Genomic DNA, 15,416 nt, shown 5'->3' on the forward strand with positions numbered 1-15,416 from the left:
TTTTTTAAACTGCATTACCACAAGCAGAAAGAATCTTAATATGCATTTGAATAGCAAGAGAAACATTTCGAATGTGATGGCATTCTTTATTTACTAAAATGGCTCTTCAAAAGGGCGGGGGCAAAGGTTAATTAGTGACCTCTTTTTCCAAAACAAGATCAGGTGCAGCCTGACACCATGTGCTAATGGATGGCACAAGTCAACTAAGTAGACGTTCATCGCATTAAAAATGTAAATTAAGAATAAGATCCCACAAATTGAAAGATCCAGAAGGCAGAAAATAGGGAAGGAGGTTTAGGCCAAATGGGGCACTTTATTTTAAGGCGAGGATAGTCATGGGGCTTCTGTCATTCTGCCACAATACTAATATAAATAAAACAAGTGGAAAATATCAGACCTACTTACAGTAAAAAAAATCCTATAGAAAACAAAATGGTCAGAAAAGAATTCCTATATTATTAAGTTTTAAATACTATTTAACTGCACCAATTCATTAAATGTACAAGGTCAAAAGCAAGATCCAAATGATCCTGGAATAATGCTGATCATGGCCTCATTTTCCACCAGCGAATGAGAAAACCCTATTTTTCATCAGAGCATGAGGAAATTCCAATATGTCACTTTCATGTAAAGCTACAGTTCAATATTTTTTATTTCATGAAACTACAGTTTTCTGGATAGCACCATTGTCCCCACACTTTCACATGCTGCATCAAACCTCCTCCACAGTCTTGGCAGCTTGCATCCATGATCAGCAGGCACCTGGAAGCCTAATCAAGTTTCTGCGGACACTCTTACACAGACGATTTTAGAAGGAAAGACACCTGTTATATAAAACTGTTTAGAACTAGACTAGTAAAAGCCAAGAGAAACAACTGATAGCACCATTCTCTTTAATGATGTACCCGATGAGATAGATCGAGATTTGGTTTTCTCATTCCTCTTTTCCGTAATCTTTTTTTTTTTAAAGCAGCACTTTACTGTAGGCATATGAGTGAGGGGGCGTTTAACGTTCCTCCTCCATATCCCAACACGGTGTATCATTTCTAGCACAAACAAGTCTCACAAAAGAACGTGTCCAAAGTAAACATTCAATTCAACCTACTTGGCTGAGTTTTAATGTTACAAAACTTCGGCGCTCTTTTTACCATACAGCCCAGTGTATAAGCCCTTTCAGAAAAAGCCTATTTAAATAGCATCCATTCACGGCGTTTGCGAGGCCAGAAGGATTAACTAGCCTGATAAAAGCTGCGCATTTTAAACCCTTTTTTTCAGGCAGGCGTTGCAACCAGAACTATATTTACAGATGAAAACCATGCCAAGAGTAAGACAACTTTGAGGAGACCAGCTAATGTATTAATTCCCTTCCAGCTTTTTCTTCATAAACGGATGGAACACGCATACAGATTTAAAAACTTATACTTCATAACTGTGTAAGGATTTTTAACAGCACACAAATTCCAAGATTGTTGCATGTAGCTAAAAGGCTGGTGAGGGACTGGGTTCATAGGAGGCTCGAGAATGGGCCAGGCCAGTTTGAGGGAGGTGGAATCCATGTTCACCAACCAGTGTTTTTCTTCTCTAAAGACAGACCAAAACTTGGAAGTTGTGTAATAAATTAAATAAATAAAGCCAGAATCAACAGACATTTCGCTTCTTGTTCCTGGCAGGCTAAAAAGTCACTAGGGCAGCGAGCAACACTTTAAAAACGACTTTAGTGTCTTTTTTAATTTCTTTACAAGTTGAAGAGTGTTCCAGTGTGATGTGAAGAGGCTTCACTGAAGATTAGATAACCGTATCAACATTCCCACAGCTTGCTTTACACGCATGAGCTGCTGTCCTACAAAGAGATGCCCATATTAAATATTTAATATACTCAAAAGCAGCAGGATTTTAATGTATCGAATCTGACAAAGGTAAGAAAAAGCTCCAATTTCCATCAGAGATGTTTTGTAAAGTATGCATCACCTTAAAACGGACCTGTCCTTTCTTTTGGTCACTACAAATACCTTTTCAGTAACTAATGATAAAGAAACCTCTATTCAGAGACTAAAACATGATCATTGTTTTCCAAATTTCAAATTACATTTGGCAGTTGGAAGTTGAGGGTGATTGGTTTCAAATTACATCACAATATGTGACAAATTGGACGAGGACTAAAAATCTGAAGCCAGTGTACACAGAACACAAGACTGCACCACCTCAGCCTGAAAACAAAGAGCTGGTGGAGGTAGGGGGTTATTATATGGGCAGTGACAACAAACATGATTATCCAGCCCTAGTCACATTAAGAACGCACACCACTGCGACTGAATGCACCACAAAGTAAAAAATGCCTTATGTCAAATGAGTGACTGGAAAAGGTCTTGAGATACATTGCAGGCATCAAGGTTTCTTGAAAGTGGCCTACAGCTACAGTGGCTGCAGACATACTTGCCACAGACGGGTTCATTTGGTACAACATTATATTCCTATATCTAGGAAACTACGACAGAACGCCCAAGGATTAAAATTTAAAAGGCTAAATAAAGTTAAATTAAAATAGAAAATTTCAGGCTCAAAGTCCGCTGTCTGCGGGTTTTTCCCCTTCTTTGGAGTGAATAACATACATGAATGTTTGTTCAATAGTAAAGTCCAAAGGCAAGTTGCCTCTGTGAACACCAATGTGTTTGCTCATGAGATTTAAGGTGGAACTGTAATGCCCACAAACTGTGCAGCGATACATGAGGGCGCCAGAGTGAGTCTTGAGGTGGCATTTGATGGTTGAGCGGCCACGGAAGAACTTTTGGCACACCTTGCACTGGTAGGGTTTTTCGCCAGTGTGAATGCGCCGGTGGTAGTTGAACTCGCTGGTGTGGGAAAACTTCTTGCCACACACTTTACAGCTGTACTTACTGTGTCCAGTCTGTGCCTGCAGAGAGGCATCATCGGTCAGAAACTCCTCAGGGACCTTACGCTTTAGAATGCCATGCTGCTCAACAAAGCCCTGCCGATGGTCGTCCCCCATGCCACTTCGGTGCTGGTTGATGTGATGGCGGCAAGCGGCATCTGAATCAAAGCTTTGGCCACAGAGGTGGCAACGGAACACAGGGCTGTCTGTGCCCTGGTGGACGGCCAGGTGCTTCTCCAATAAGTGCCTGTCCACAAAGCTGTTGGCGCAGACTGAACAGGAAAAAATGCTAAGGCCCATGTGGGACAGGGCATGCCACATTAGGCTGCATGGGTTTGGATGGCGCTGGTCGCACAGCCCGCATGTTAGGCCTTTCAGGTTCACATGTTCAAGAATGTGACTTCGCACAGTGTGAAAATCCCTGACCAATGTCTTCCGGCATATGTTGCAGGCTAGCTGTGATCCTGGTCCACCACCAAAAGAATTGATCTCACCTGGCAGTGGGTCACTGGGATGAACAATCACATTATTGGCAGATATCCCATCCCTGCGGTGTAGCGTCAACTGCCACTGGGTGAAGAATTTGGTCTCACACATGTCGCAGGAAAAGAGGAAGATACCAACATGTGAGAGCACGTGAGTGACCCGTGATGCATGATCCTGAAAGTGAGTCTTACATACCTTGCAGTTGCCTGTCTGCAGGTCGATGTGCTCCCTGGCATGATGCCGGATAAGCTGTAGGTTGGGTTCTAGCACCTTCTTGCACACCTGGCAGGGCATGGCTTTACGTCCCCCATGGCCAATGCTTACTTCATCTTCACTTGCATCACTGAGTTCAATGACATCCTCTGGTGGGCCCAAGCCTTCCGCAACATCTTCGAATTGCAGATCTTCCTCCTCCAGCTCTTCCAACTGAAGATCATCCATCTGTCGAAACCCCCTATCAGGAAGGTGCTCTGTGTTCCCTGAACAGGAATTGCCACCAGTGGAATAGCCCAATGCTGAACCAGTAGCAAAGAAACAATTCTTACTGTAATCCCCATTGCTCTGGATCTTATAGGGCTGGCAAGAGGTTGTGCTTGTCGGAAGACCCAGATTAGTGTTTGTGATGTTGGACTGAGATGCCAAAGGGGGAGGGGAGGGAAAATGCTCCAAAGCCTCCCCGTCGTCCTCCTCTTCTATCTTTGTGGGGACCGGAAATGGAACCGCAATACTCTGGCTAGGTTCACAGGCTGGATTTCTGTCATCACCTTTGTAGCAACCAGCTGTTTCTCCAGGCGAGACATAGCTTCTGTCTGAACTGCTGCACCGAGGATCACCAACAGAATGGTTGAGGTCCACAGAGTTACTATTATGTCCATCACTCGACGTCGCAGACTGCTTAACAACTGGAGAGACTTCTAGGTCTGGGAAGGTGGCATGGCAAGCACGCAAGAGATCTGCCATTCCCAGCTTTTCAGCTGCATCATAGATGACACCGACGTTGATGAGATCGGTAAAGAGCTCTGCAGTGTAGACAAAGCTGAGGACTTTTTCGAAGTTGGTTGGGGTGATGAAGTCCACCACATAGGTGCTGGCACCAGAGTCCATGAAGAGGTTGTGGAAATAGGCTGCAGCACAAGCCAACACTGCCCGGTGTGCAGCAAATGAGCGCTGCCCAACAACTATGGTCACATCACACATATTCTCTGAAAGTCGGCATTTGTTGAGTTCTTTTAACAGATTGTTGGGGTGATCTGTGCTGTGCAGTTTGATCCTCATACCCATCTTAGCTTTTCTGCTATGGGTCTTTTTCTTAAAAGTTAAGAGTGAAAACAAATTGTTAGTTTGCTCATAGGCTCCCAGAACAGACTTCTTTCCATTAGTCCTTCCAATGAGATATTCTGTAGAAGGGAAAAAAACACAAAGGCACTTTATACACTATTTAAAACCTGTAAAAAGAATTGTGCACTGTACGATTACAAGTTTGCTCACCAATATTCTACTTGCTGTATACCTGGATGCTAGGACACCGCTCAACTAATCCTATGTTAACTTTTAAGTCTCAAGCTGAGAACTCCTCACACTAATACTTTCCCAGTCACTAATCCTCTGCTCCACTTTTACCACAAGGCATCTTCCTACACCACCACCTTCTTCCAGCCCAGCTCCTTTTCTCCAAATCTCCCTCCCAAGATCCTGTGCTATATCCTTTTCTGCCCCGTGGTATCTATTGTACGCCACGTGGCCACAAGAGGTGGCCTCCAGTGCTGTTTTCCTAATGTGCTGCTGTAGGGCTCTGTTCTATGCCCAACTGCGGCGGATACCAAATGTCCCTATTTCGGTCAGTCACAGAAGACACAGCAAAGAAAGGCATAGGAGCAGGAAGATATGATAACTGCAGCAGCTGGGCAGAAAGCTTTGTGTGTCCTGGCAGGGAGCCCAACTGGGCTTGTTACTCCCTAAATGCAGTTCACTTCATGAGATGTGCAGAGGTACCTTTTCGTAACCGTTGTTTCTTTACAGGATGGCTGGAACAACTGCGACAGCACAGACATACTGCACAACACTAATGAAGAGGAATGCAAACTCCTACTGCGAAGTGACCATAAACCACTGGGAGGAGCTGGAAAAAAGGGCACTGTCTAGAGTCTGTAAAGCAACAAAAGACCTAGCTGAATTATCAGTCAGACCCTGGAAGCCTAGCCTGAGACCATAGTGCTAAGCAATGGGTTTGACTAATTTTGTGATATCGGAAAAAGGAAACTACAACTGTATGACCTCAGTTATCTTTTGAATCTATTTCCCAACACTACAATGTGCTGGACTTTGCACACTTTCAGACACTTTTAATGTAATCACAATATAAAAGCAAAGACAGAACTTAATACTAAACCCGTTTTGAAGTTCCTGAATATTGGTAGATTAGGGGACAGGGGACACAGGAAGAGTTTAATTTGCTCAAAAGTCATACCCTTTTGTACAGTAGACCAGAGACTCCAAATTGAAATGTAATTTACTGAAATTTATTGATATATATATATATATATATATATATATATATATATATAGACAACATCCGAGATCCACAATATAGTAAAATGAAATATACAAGTTTCCAATCCCATTGTATTACAATATACCTTTAAATTCTTTATAAGCAAAATTGATTATTGTTCTTAGCTTATATAACTCTAAAGTAGCTGGAGTGACACTTAAAAAAAGTTTAAAACTTTGTAGCCATCAAATTCATCAGGAGGGGTTCTCATGATCTCAATCAGATCCGTATTTCTAAAAATATTATATTTTATACAAATAGGTTTTAAAAATCGTGAACGTGCCTCAACCAAACTGTTATTTGGACAGACAAACAAAACATGTGCCAAGTCTTGGATTCCTCCATTACACAAATCACATTGGCCTGTTTTATTAAAGTTACCGCCCCACTTTTTTGTTACATCTTTTAGCAAGAGTATCCTCAGCCTTAACATTAGATTGCAACGCTTAACCTTGTGGTCCAAAGTAAAATTAAAATATTTTGGAATCACTTTATACTCCACACTAGCTAACGCAAGCTTGTAACGCGATAATTGTTGACAATATTTTATTTATCCAATTCGAAACTCAGCCTCTGGGTTAATTTTTTCAAAAAAAATGTCAAGAGTTCTGGAGACCAGCTTTGTAAAAGGCTCTCGGAGTGAACTCTAAATTTTGTTCTAAAGTATATACTCCTGGATCAGGCTTTAAGTTTCCTGATGTAAACTTTCTCTTAATGTACCGTCAGGGTTATGCAGAATGTTATATTCCCATCTGACAAGGTTTGCCATAGCTCTTGCGTATGCACTCACTACCCCTATTTCTAGTCGAAGTGCCTGAACGGGATTGGCTTGGCTTGTAGTCGTAACAATGGGCAAGAGTTTTCCTTCCCTGAGATTTAAAAAACCCGAACGGTTTATTGGAATATACTCTAATCCAAATGTTAGAATCGGGGTGATCATATTTCGTCTCTCCTTGAAGTTTATCGAACAATGTCGCCTCCCGGTAGGGATAAAACTTTTTTATAGCACTTACATAAGATACTGTCTTTCGTTCAGTACGCTGAAAGTGCGAGGCAGTACTAGTGGACTGAGAGAAACTCTCCATAAATAGATGTAAGTAGATGCTATTTCTCCTGTTATTCCTCCTAGTTTCCAGGTAAAAGGTATAGCTTTTTTCCTACCCCTGAATGGTACTATTTTAAATTTTATTTTTTTAAGTGTCTTTTCAGTATAATTAAAACGATCCTCCAGAGACTCCAAAGCTATACTGCTTGCTCTTAAGGACATAACTTTCTCACGTGAACACATTTTGATGGATGGATGTTAAGGCTGGGTACTCTCTTGCCTGCGATAATATCAATTGCATACATGGTCCTTATTTAAAAGAGGGGAGGATGCAGCTCCAGAAGGAAGTTTGCAGATGAGACGTGCAGATTTGTTATGTACCACCTGAAGTTTATATAGCAAAGTCTTGTTAGCTGAGGGCAAGAGTGCATTACCATAGTCCAGAAGGCTGATAACCAGTGGCTGGACTGTGGTTTTCCTTGCTGTAAGTGGTAATAAATGAAAGGCTCTTCTCAACAAATACATCATGTGGAAGCAGGAGCTTACGGTGGCCAAAACTTGTTCGTTCATGGTAAGAGATTGATTTATCCGGACTCCCACCTTTTTAACCACTAGCTTAGGTGAAGGGGCCAATTCAAGTTCTGGGGGCCACCATTCAGGCTTCCAGAGCTGTTGGGCCGTCCCAAACAGCATAATCTCCGTTTTTGCTGCATTTAACTGGAGAAAATGTTCAGTCATCCAAATAGCAATTGCATTCACCCTGGCAGAAAAAGATTTTCTAGTTTTAACCAGATTTTTGTCTAAGGACATTAGTAGATGTGCATCGTCTGCATATGATATAATATCAAAGCCAAAGGCTCTGATAATTTTGGCAAGGGGGCAACATAACAGTTAAACAAGCATTGGCATCGCCAATAGGTCTCGCTTTTGGGACCTTATAAGTATTTAGTTATGCAGCATAATATCCTTGGTGCACCTACATTAACTGTTGCATGGTTAAAGACTTATATGGTCCCAAAGACGAGACCTATTGGCTATACCAGTGGTTCCCAAACTTTTTCGACCTGTGGCTCCCTTGACCTAATTGGCAGTTGGTCGTGGCTCCCCATCGTGTTACTTTTTTTTTTTACCGGTGGTAGGATACAAGCCCGACCTCGGTAGTACTTCCAATTTTCTCCCTGAAATTAAGTGAGATGAAGCCGATGAAGGTATTACAATCATATTTGTAACAAAATTAAAAGATAAGTCGTTAAATAAAAACTTTAATTGGTTAAGTGAGAAATGATACAATATTAATTTGCCAAATATGTTTCCATGACTTGACAACCTTTTTTAACCACACATAATGAAGAGTCCAGACAGAGCTGGAGAAGTCATGTGAGTGTAGACTCTGGTCACAGAATTAGAGAGGTCAGAGAATGCAGACTGTGCATCCAGGACTAGAACAGTCAGAAACTTCAGACCCTGGTCACAGAACTAGAGCAGTCATGTGACTGCAGACTCTGGTCACTGAACTAGAACAGTCAGGGACTGCAGACTGTGAATCCAGAACTAGAGCAGTCAGAAACTGCAGACTCTGTGCATCAAGAAACTGGATCAGTCAGGTGACTGCAGCCTCTGGTCACTGAACTAGAACAGTCAGGGACTGGAGACTCTGTGCATCCAGAACTAGAACAGTCAGGAACTGCAGACTTTGGTCAGTGAAATTGAGCAGTCCGGAACTGCAGAGTCTAGGCATCCAGAACTGGAGCAGTCAGGTGACTGCAGACTCTGGTCACTGAACTAGAATAGTCAGGGAATGCAGACTCTGTGCATCCAGGACTAGAGCAGTCAGAAACTTCAGACTCTGGTCACAGAACTAGAGCAGGCAGGAGACTGCAGACACCGGTCACTGAATTAGAGCAGTCAGGAACTGTAGACTCTGGTCTCTATCACGTGTATTACAAGTTGATCATGAAATGTTCTCAATCTTGTTTAGTGTAGCGCCACCTAAAAACACACAGTAGGAGTGCTTTGATAAGAAAAGAGGTCTAGGAAACACCAAGATGTTTTGAAGATATGTATCTTCTTCCGGGTATGTGCCCTTTCATCTTGCACTCTGATCACATGCTGTCTGTAGTATAAAAAACAGGTTCTCTCTAGTAATTACCTCAAGCTGTCTACTTTACCAACATTTTGCATTTTATCTTCAATCTGCAACTTATAGCATTGATATTTTCCTGGCTCTATAGGTGGCTTTGATGCATATCCCTCTATTTGCCACCTAAAAAGCTTCTGACTCGAATTTATCCTGAAGTTGGAGGGCATTCCCATGGTCTGTGTAAAGTACTTTTTTTAAAATTTATTTTGCGTTTCAAAATACTGGGTAACAGGAGGAGAAAAGTATTCAGGTGAAATAAAAATCACTCCTTGCCAGGGCTCCTTCCAAGTCAAACAGCTACTTACTACATCTTTACTTAAATTAGTATATTCTGTTTTGTGTGAGACATGCTCCTACTGTTAACCCCACCCTCGCTCACTATCAGGGACTCTAGTAACACTGGAATCCCCTTGCTCAAGGAAAAGTTTGAGTTGAGCATTTAAAATCAATCTCTGATCCTCATTAAGGAAATGTTTTTCTCTGCGCTTTTTAGAGTAGTCTGTTCCTCATCATTTCAATTTTACAAAATTCTTTAGCATTTCCTTCTGCTATGCAGGTCTAATTAATAGCTAAAAATCCGAAGTGACAGCCATTATTAAAAGTACCATCAGTCTTTAAGCGTGAATATAAATCGAAGAAAGATTTCTAAATAAGGCATCTCATATATATTCTTTTTTCCACTAAATAGGGGCCCATCTAGATATTTGTTGTAACAAAATTATACTCTTCCTGACAGCGCCTCCGTGTGAGATGGGAGATCAGGTTTGAAAATGCTAATTTTATTTGGGAGGCCTTACTCTTGTTACTAACAGGGAGAAATATACGGAGGAACTGCTTTCACTGAGGCTGAGAAGCAAACTGGGTTACATTATTTATTACAATAATAATGACATGCTTCGTGCCTGGCCTTGGCTGAGGGTCAGACTGGGGCCGGAAAACGAATCCAGGCTGCAATGTGGCTAATTTCCACAGCTGAAGCGAGTTTGCCCATTGGAATTTCTGTCTTTTAGATTCTGGTGCGGACAGGAACAAAGAGTGGGAACAGCAGCCAGCAGAATTACAGGGGCTTGCCCGGTCACAAGTTTTATTATTTATTACAATAATAATGACATGCTTCGTGCCTGGCCTTGGCTGAGGGTCAGACTGGGGCCGGAAAACGAATCCAGGCTGCAATGTGGCTAATTTCCACAGCTGAAGCGAGTTTGCCCATTGGAATTTCTGTCTTTTAAATTCTGGTGCGGACAGGAACAAAGAGTGGGAACAGCAGCAAGCAGAATTACAGGGGCTTGCCCAGTCACAAGTGCTGGCGTCCCGCAGCCGTTGGGAATACGGGACGCCAGCACTCATCTTTCATGCGGCTCCCGGAGGTTGTCATACACAGAACGGAACATCTTTTTCTCCGGTAAGGAAACGTTTCTCGCCCGATAGTAAACCCCATTCTGTTTTAATTAATTACATATCGAATAGCAATCTACAACCTATTTGGGTTTGCTTTATCCACCTTTATTTTTAGAACTGCAACCCTGGCGTGGTGATACATCCTCCCACTCCTCTATTACGACGGCAAGCTCCAACGACCCCTTATTGATCTAGACGATAACAGTAACAGCTATCTAAAATTGTTTTCAGTAAGATTAGATTATCAGCTTTAACGCTACATGTTGCATAATTCGATTCTAGCCGACATTGCTATTATAGTTTGTTTGATTCGGGTTCGTTTTATCCACCTTTACTTTTAGAAGTGCAAACTTGGCGTGGTGACACACCCTCCCACAGCTCTACCACGACGGCAAGCTCCAACGGCTTTCTTCTTCTTTCTAAACCCAGATGAGAAAGGCAACAGCTATTTAATCCTGTTCCCGGTAAGATACTATGATCAGCCATTATGTGTCGCACAGTTCGATCTCAGTCGTTATTCTTGTGTGAGCAGGATAATATTACCGCTCTTTGTTCGAGGGAGTCATGGGAACTGACCGCCCGTTGCTGTTTGTTATATTTTACAGCTTCTTTTCGAACACTCTGCACTATCGTTCTCAAAGTGAATACTCTAATGACTTCACTCCTCCAGGGCTCGACAAATCCACTCGCCCGCTCGCATTTGCGAGGGAGAATGGATGAGGGCGAGCTATTTTTAGGTCCTACTCGCCCTTTCTGGCGAGTAGGAAGACAAACTAACTTTTGTCCTCTGTCTTGGAAAACGGAGCAAAAGTGACAATATAACAAGATTTAAAGGCATTTTTATTGCTCACAAAGGGGCTAAGCAATAAAGATGCCTTTAAATCTTGTTAACTTGTCACTTTTGCTCCGATTTCAGAGACAGAGGTCAAGTAGGTTGCACTTGGGTCGAGGGGATTTTCCAAGTTACTAGACCTGCAGGACTAGTACAATTTTTCAGATTTGTCGAGCCCTGTCCTCGTATGTCCCTCTCAGGGGGTTTTATAACACGGACAAGTTATTCCTTAATCAACCTACCGGTAGGTCTCCTTTTCAGCATGATAATTTGAGAGATCACATAGATGACAGCAAGTTATTTTTCAAATCAATACCCTCACATCCTGTTATGAGTATGAATACCCCTGAAAATTGTCCTTTTATCCTATTGAAACACTGTAACAACAGTAGGGCATCATTTACAAATATCCGTTGTCTAAATACCATCTTTTTCCTTGTTTCAGATTTTTAACTTAAAACACAACTTGTAAGGATAACCAGCAGCCTAGTTGAATGTGTATATACTAGCGTTCAACCGTTAAAGGCTTCATACATTGAAATAACCTGGCAATCAAGTGCCCCGGTAAGCACAAGTTAGAAAATATGCCATACCCTACAGTAAGTTGTTCTTTCCATTATGGACTTGTTACTCATATATTAAATTATGCTCATACAACAATATAGGCATATTAAATTAGGAAAAACAGAACTTGACAAGTCTTGTCACCGTTAATTTTATCTTTTACTATCTGGAACTGGGCAATTGATTTGATGCCCCATTATGTTAGAGTAGATCGTAGAACTGATGAGTGATGTCTTCCATCTTGGCCACACATCACCTTTTCGAGTTTTAGTTCACCTATCAGCTTGGTACTGTGTGTTTATATCTTCCCCATGGTTCCTATCTTTGGTTTGTCCACAGGGGATTTCCCCTTGTACAATTATTACTGCTCAAATGTTAAGTTTGCTAGTCTGTAGCTTGTTTCAGCTGCATCCGACCAGCTGCACAAGTAGGGAGTTATTGGCACTTAGATATTGTTTTGTTCTTTGCTATTATAGGTTTTTATATTTGAGTATAATTTTGAACGTACTTTTTTGTATGTAATTTTTTGGACAGATTTGTGATGTATATATTTCTTTATTTGATTATGAATTTAATATGTCTTCCAGATATTATTTGTGGCTCCTGAAAAAGGCGTTCCTCATAACGCCGAAACGCACGAACACATATTGCCACTGTGAAAGTATTTTTTATTTGTATGTTTCATGTAGTATTTGAATGTTGTTTATTTTGCTTTATGTATTATTGATTTAAACTTATGTCTTTTTATTAATTGCTTTTAACGTGAATATTTATATACCTATTAAATGATATCGTTTTTTAATAAATTTTGAGTTCTACTTCTTTTGTGCTATTTCTCTCTCCCTCCCATTGTGTTGACATTATGCCAATAAGTTTTTCACACTGTCTAGTTCCCTGTACCATGAATTGATTTTCCGCACAGGGGGTCCTTGTTATTTACATTAATACCCGAGATTACGCCAGGCAATAGAATGACGGCGTCAATCGGTGAAAATCGTATTGAGGGAGCACAGGATGAATGTGAATGAACCTAACAAGAGTGGCTGCAGTTTTTAAAAGCACAAAAACAGATGCGAGGATGCATTTTGTACTATAAATTAGTGCAAAATCCCCAAATCATTATTTCATTATAAAATACATTTCTGCTTAACTTCTTAAGGGACATTTGGGGTAATTTCTCCAAATGTAACTATGCGAATTAAGCCCAGGCTTAATCTCCATACGCACAAAGTATTTTTAGAGTCCCTTCATATAACTTCCTGCCCATCCCCCTCCCGGCCCAAACCCTAATTGCAACTAGGCTTCCCTCTAGAGATAACTAACCCTCTTGCCACAGTCTTACTCTTCCTTTGCCCACCTCCTACCCCGAGGCCTGCTTTATCCATGCCCCAAATTCCATTAATGTCTGCATGCTTTCTTCATGACTTTACACACGAATGTTCACCTAAAGTCCTTTTCTTTCCCTAAGCCTCCATCCTCCCGTATAACCCACAACATTCCTGTACGCTTCTCCCTAATTACCTAAATCTCTTCTTTCAGCTGTCCATAGTTCTCCATCCTTAAATCTCCAAGCCATCCATTCTTACCACTTTGGCCCTTCTTCGGAGGTATGGTCCGCTAGTTACACGGACCGTGAATTTAGCCTAATGTTCCTCGTCCGTTGTTCATCTTCTAACGGATGTAATTTGGCCATAATGTTAGCACTTCCGGGTCGTAGACCAGCCTATCCCACAGATCAACATGTTACGAGAGTGCGAGGTATTGCTAACCTGTAAAGTGGCCTAGGATTGGAACACAAGCGGCGCCGCGCCCAATCCTAATTCGCTACACAGAATTGCGACGTGCTGATTGGCTGTGAAGTCCGCATATGCTTCAGTCCAAGCTTTCTTTCTCTCCAAATTGGGATGTAACCTTGTAAAGTGTGTAGCACTTGACATGAGTCGGTCGTGGACCAGTCGAAGGCAGTCTGTCTCGCCCCTGGCAGGCCTCAGGTGGCTGTTGTTGTTTTGGATGGAAAGGAAGAAAGAGATGTACGAGAGAAGGTGGAGAAGCGAGGAGGTGAAGAGTGAAGACTGGTTGGATCTATATATCTCTGTTTCTCCAAGTCCGACAGCCCGGAATGCTGTTTTGTTTTCCCCCACTTTATGAGTGCTCGGACCAGTGACTCATGCTGAGGGTGATCAGACGTCCCGGACAGTCGGTTTCCCAAGGGCTGTCCCGTTTTCCAGACACTTTTTTTCTTTCTTTTAAGTTGGTAGGGTGAACGTGCACTTTAATCACTTCGTTGTGCAGCAGGCTGAAGTTTTGAACTGGCCAATTCCTCACACCAGGAACACAACTTATTTAGAGTTGCCTGCTGTGATTCATCGCCTCTTTCAATCAGCACAGTTGGTTTAAAGGAGAGGGGAATTAACGCTGCAGCTGTAAACCAAGACCGGACCCGCCAGCAACCCGACCTTGGAGCTCTTCGCTGCAAGGGAGGAGGGGATTGTTTAATTGTGATCATATATGTTTGTGGCCGTCCTGGGTTTAAGTCATGAAAATATGGTCACCCTACTTATACGGGTCCCAGCTGTGGCCATAGAGCAGTGGTTCCCAAACTTTTTTGACCTGCGGCTCCCTGACCTGTTGGTCATTCGGTGTGGCTCCCCATTATGTCACCTTTTTTCGGGGGGGGGGGGGGGGGGGGGATGGATGTAAGCCAGGACTTAGAAGTACTTTCATTTTTTTCCATGAAAATAATTGTTATGAAGCCGATGAACATATTATAATTATATTTGTAACAAAATAAAAATGAAAGCAGTAGTTTATAATAAACTTTGTGTTAAGTGACTGTAAGTGCATAGAAATATTCCTGCATCTTCAGGTGCCTGTGTTAATCTCACTGTGCCTGTGCCGTGATCTTCTTGACTCTTAGTGCTTCTATTCACCTCCTTTTCCCTCCATCTATTTTGGTGCATCTATCTGTTTGTACGTATGTGTTGGTATTTTTGGAGCAGAGACCTAGCTGGAGCATTAATTTAGCTTTCAATGCGAGACTCAGTTCAGTTCATTATGTCTTTATTTCAAATAAAATTCATAAAAGACGACATACAATACATAATATATATAAAAACTACTGCAGACATGTCCCCAATTGTCTAAAAAGAGTGTGGCAAGCAAACAACATCTGATCATATCATAGCAATTAATTTAAAAGAGTGTTCAATTTCTTTGTACGGATCAGCCACGCCCAACCCAGAAATTTAGCTACACAAATCACAGACATTTCAGTTCTAATATCACGTAATTTCTGCAGGGCTTTGCGATGTCCCCCACAATCCAAAGTTACACATATGGGTTTCAGCCATTTAAATCGAGGGGATCGATATGCTGGACATGCAAAAAACAAATGGCCAATGCTTTCTACCTGGTCGGGACACCAAAAGCATTTATTGCTTGCATTCTTCGCCCACTTATAAAGGAGTTGATGGGTAATGTACCTACACGAAACTGGTGATACAGTTTACG

General features: G+C 41.8%; 1 protein-coding gene across 2 annotated transcripts; it reads right to left on the reverse strand.

Annotated features, from left to right (window-relative positions):
* Window positions 1-293: 293 nt before the first annotated feature.
* Window positions 294-13,605, reverse strand: ZBTB39 (zinc finger and BTB domain containing 39). 2 transcript variants are annotated; one of them, XM_086959931.1, is made up of 2 exons: window positions 13,428-13,605; window positions 294-4,773 (listed from the first exon to the last, which is right to left on the reverse strand). In XM_086959931.1, the coding sequence occupies exons 1-2, from the start codon at window positions 13,480-13,482 to the stop codon at window positions 2,558-2,560; spliced, it is 2,271 nt and encodes a 756-aa protein (XP_086816057.1). In that variant the 5' UTR covers window positions 13,483-13,605; the 3' UTR covers window positions 294-2,557. The 2 variants fall into 2 exon arrangements, with proteins under 2 accessions (XP_086816057.1, XP_086816059.1); XM_086959933.1 differs by having other exon boundaries at window positions 956-4,773; window positions 13,493-13,605.
* Window positions 13,606-15,416: the final 1,811 nt, after the last annotated feature.

Source organism: Lissotriton vulgaris, chromosome 1_1 (assembly GCF_964263255.1).
Source record: "Lissotriton vulgaris chromosome 1_1, aLisVul1.2, whole genome shotgun sequence".
Taxonomy (NCBI): domain Eukaryota; kingdom Metazoa; phylum Chordata; class Amphibia; order Caudata; family Salamandridae; genus Lissotriton; species Lissotriton vulgaris.

Bases quoted from the DNA above. Each gene is read 5' to 3' on its own strand.
- ZBTB39 (XM_086959931.1), bottom strand. From the start codon at position 13,482: ATGGCTTGGAGATTTAAGGATGGAGAACTATGGACAGCTGAAAGAAGA. The intron at 4,774-13,427 runs GTAATTAGGGAG...TCCCTTCTACAG, and splicing joins AGCTGAAAGAAGAGATTTAG to AATATCTCATTGGAAGGACT.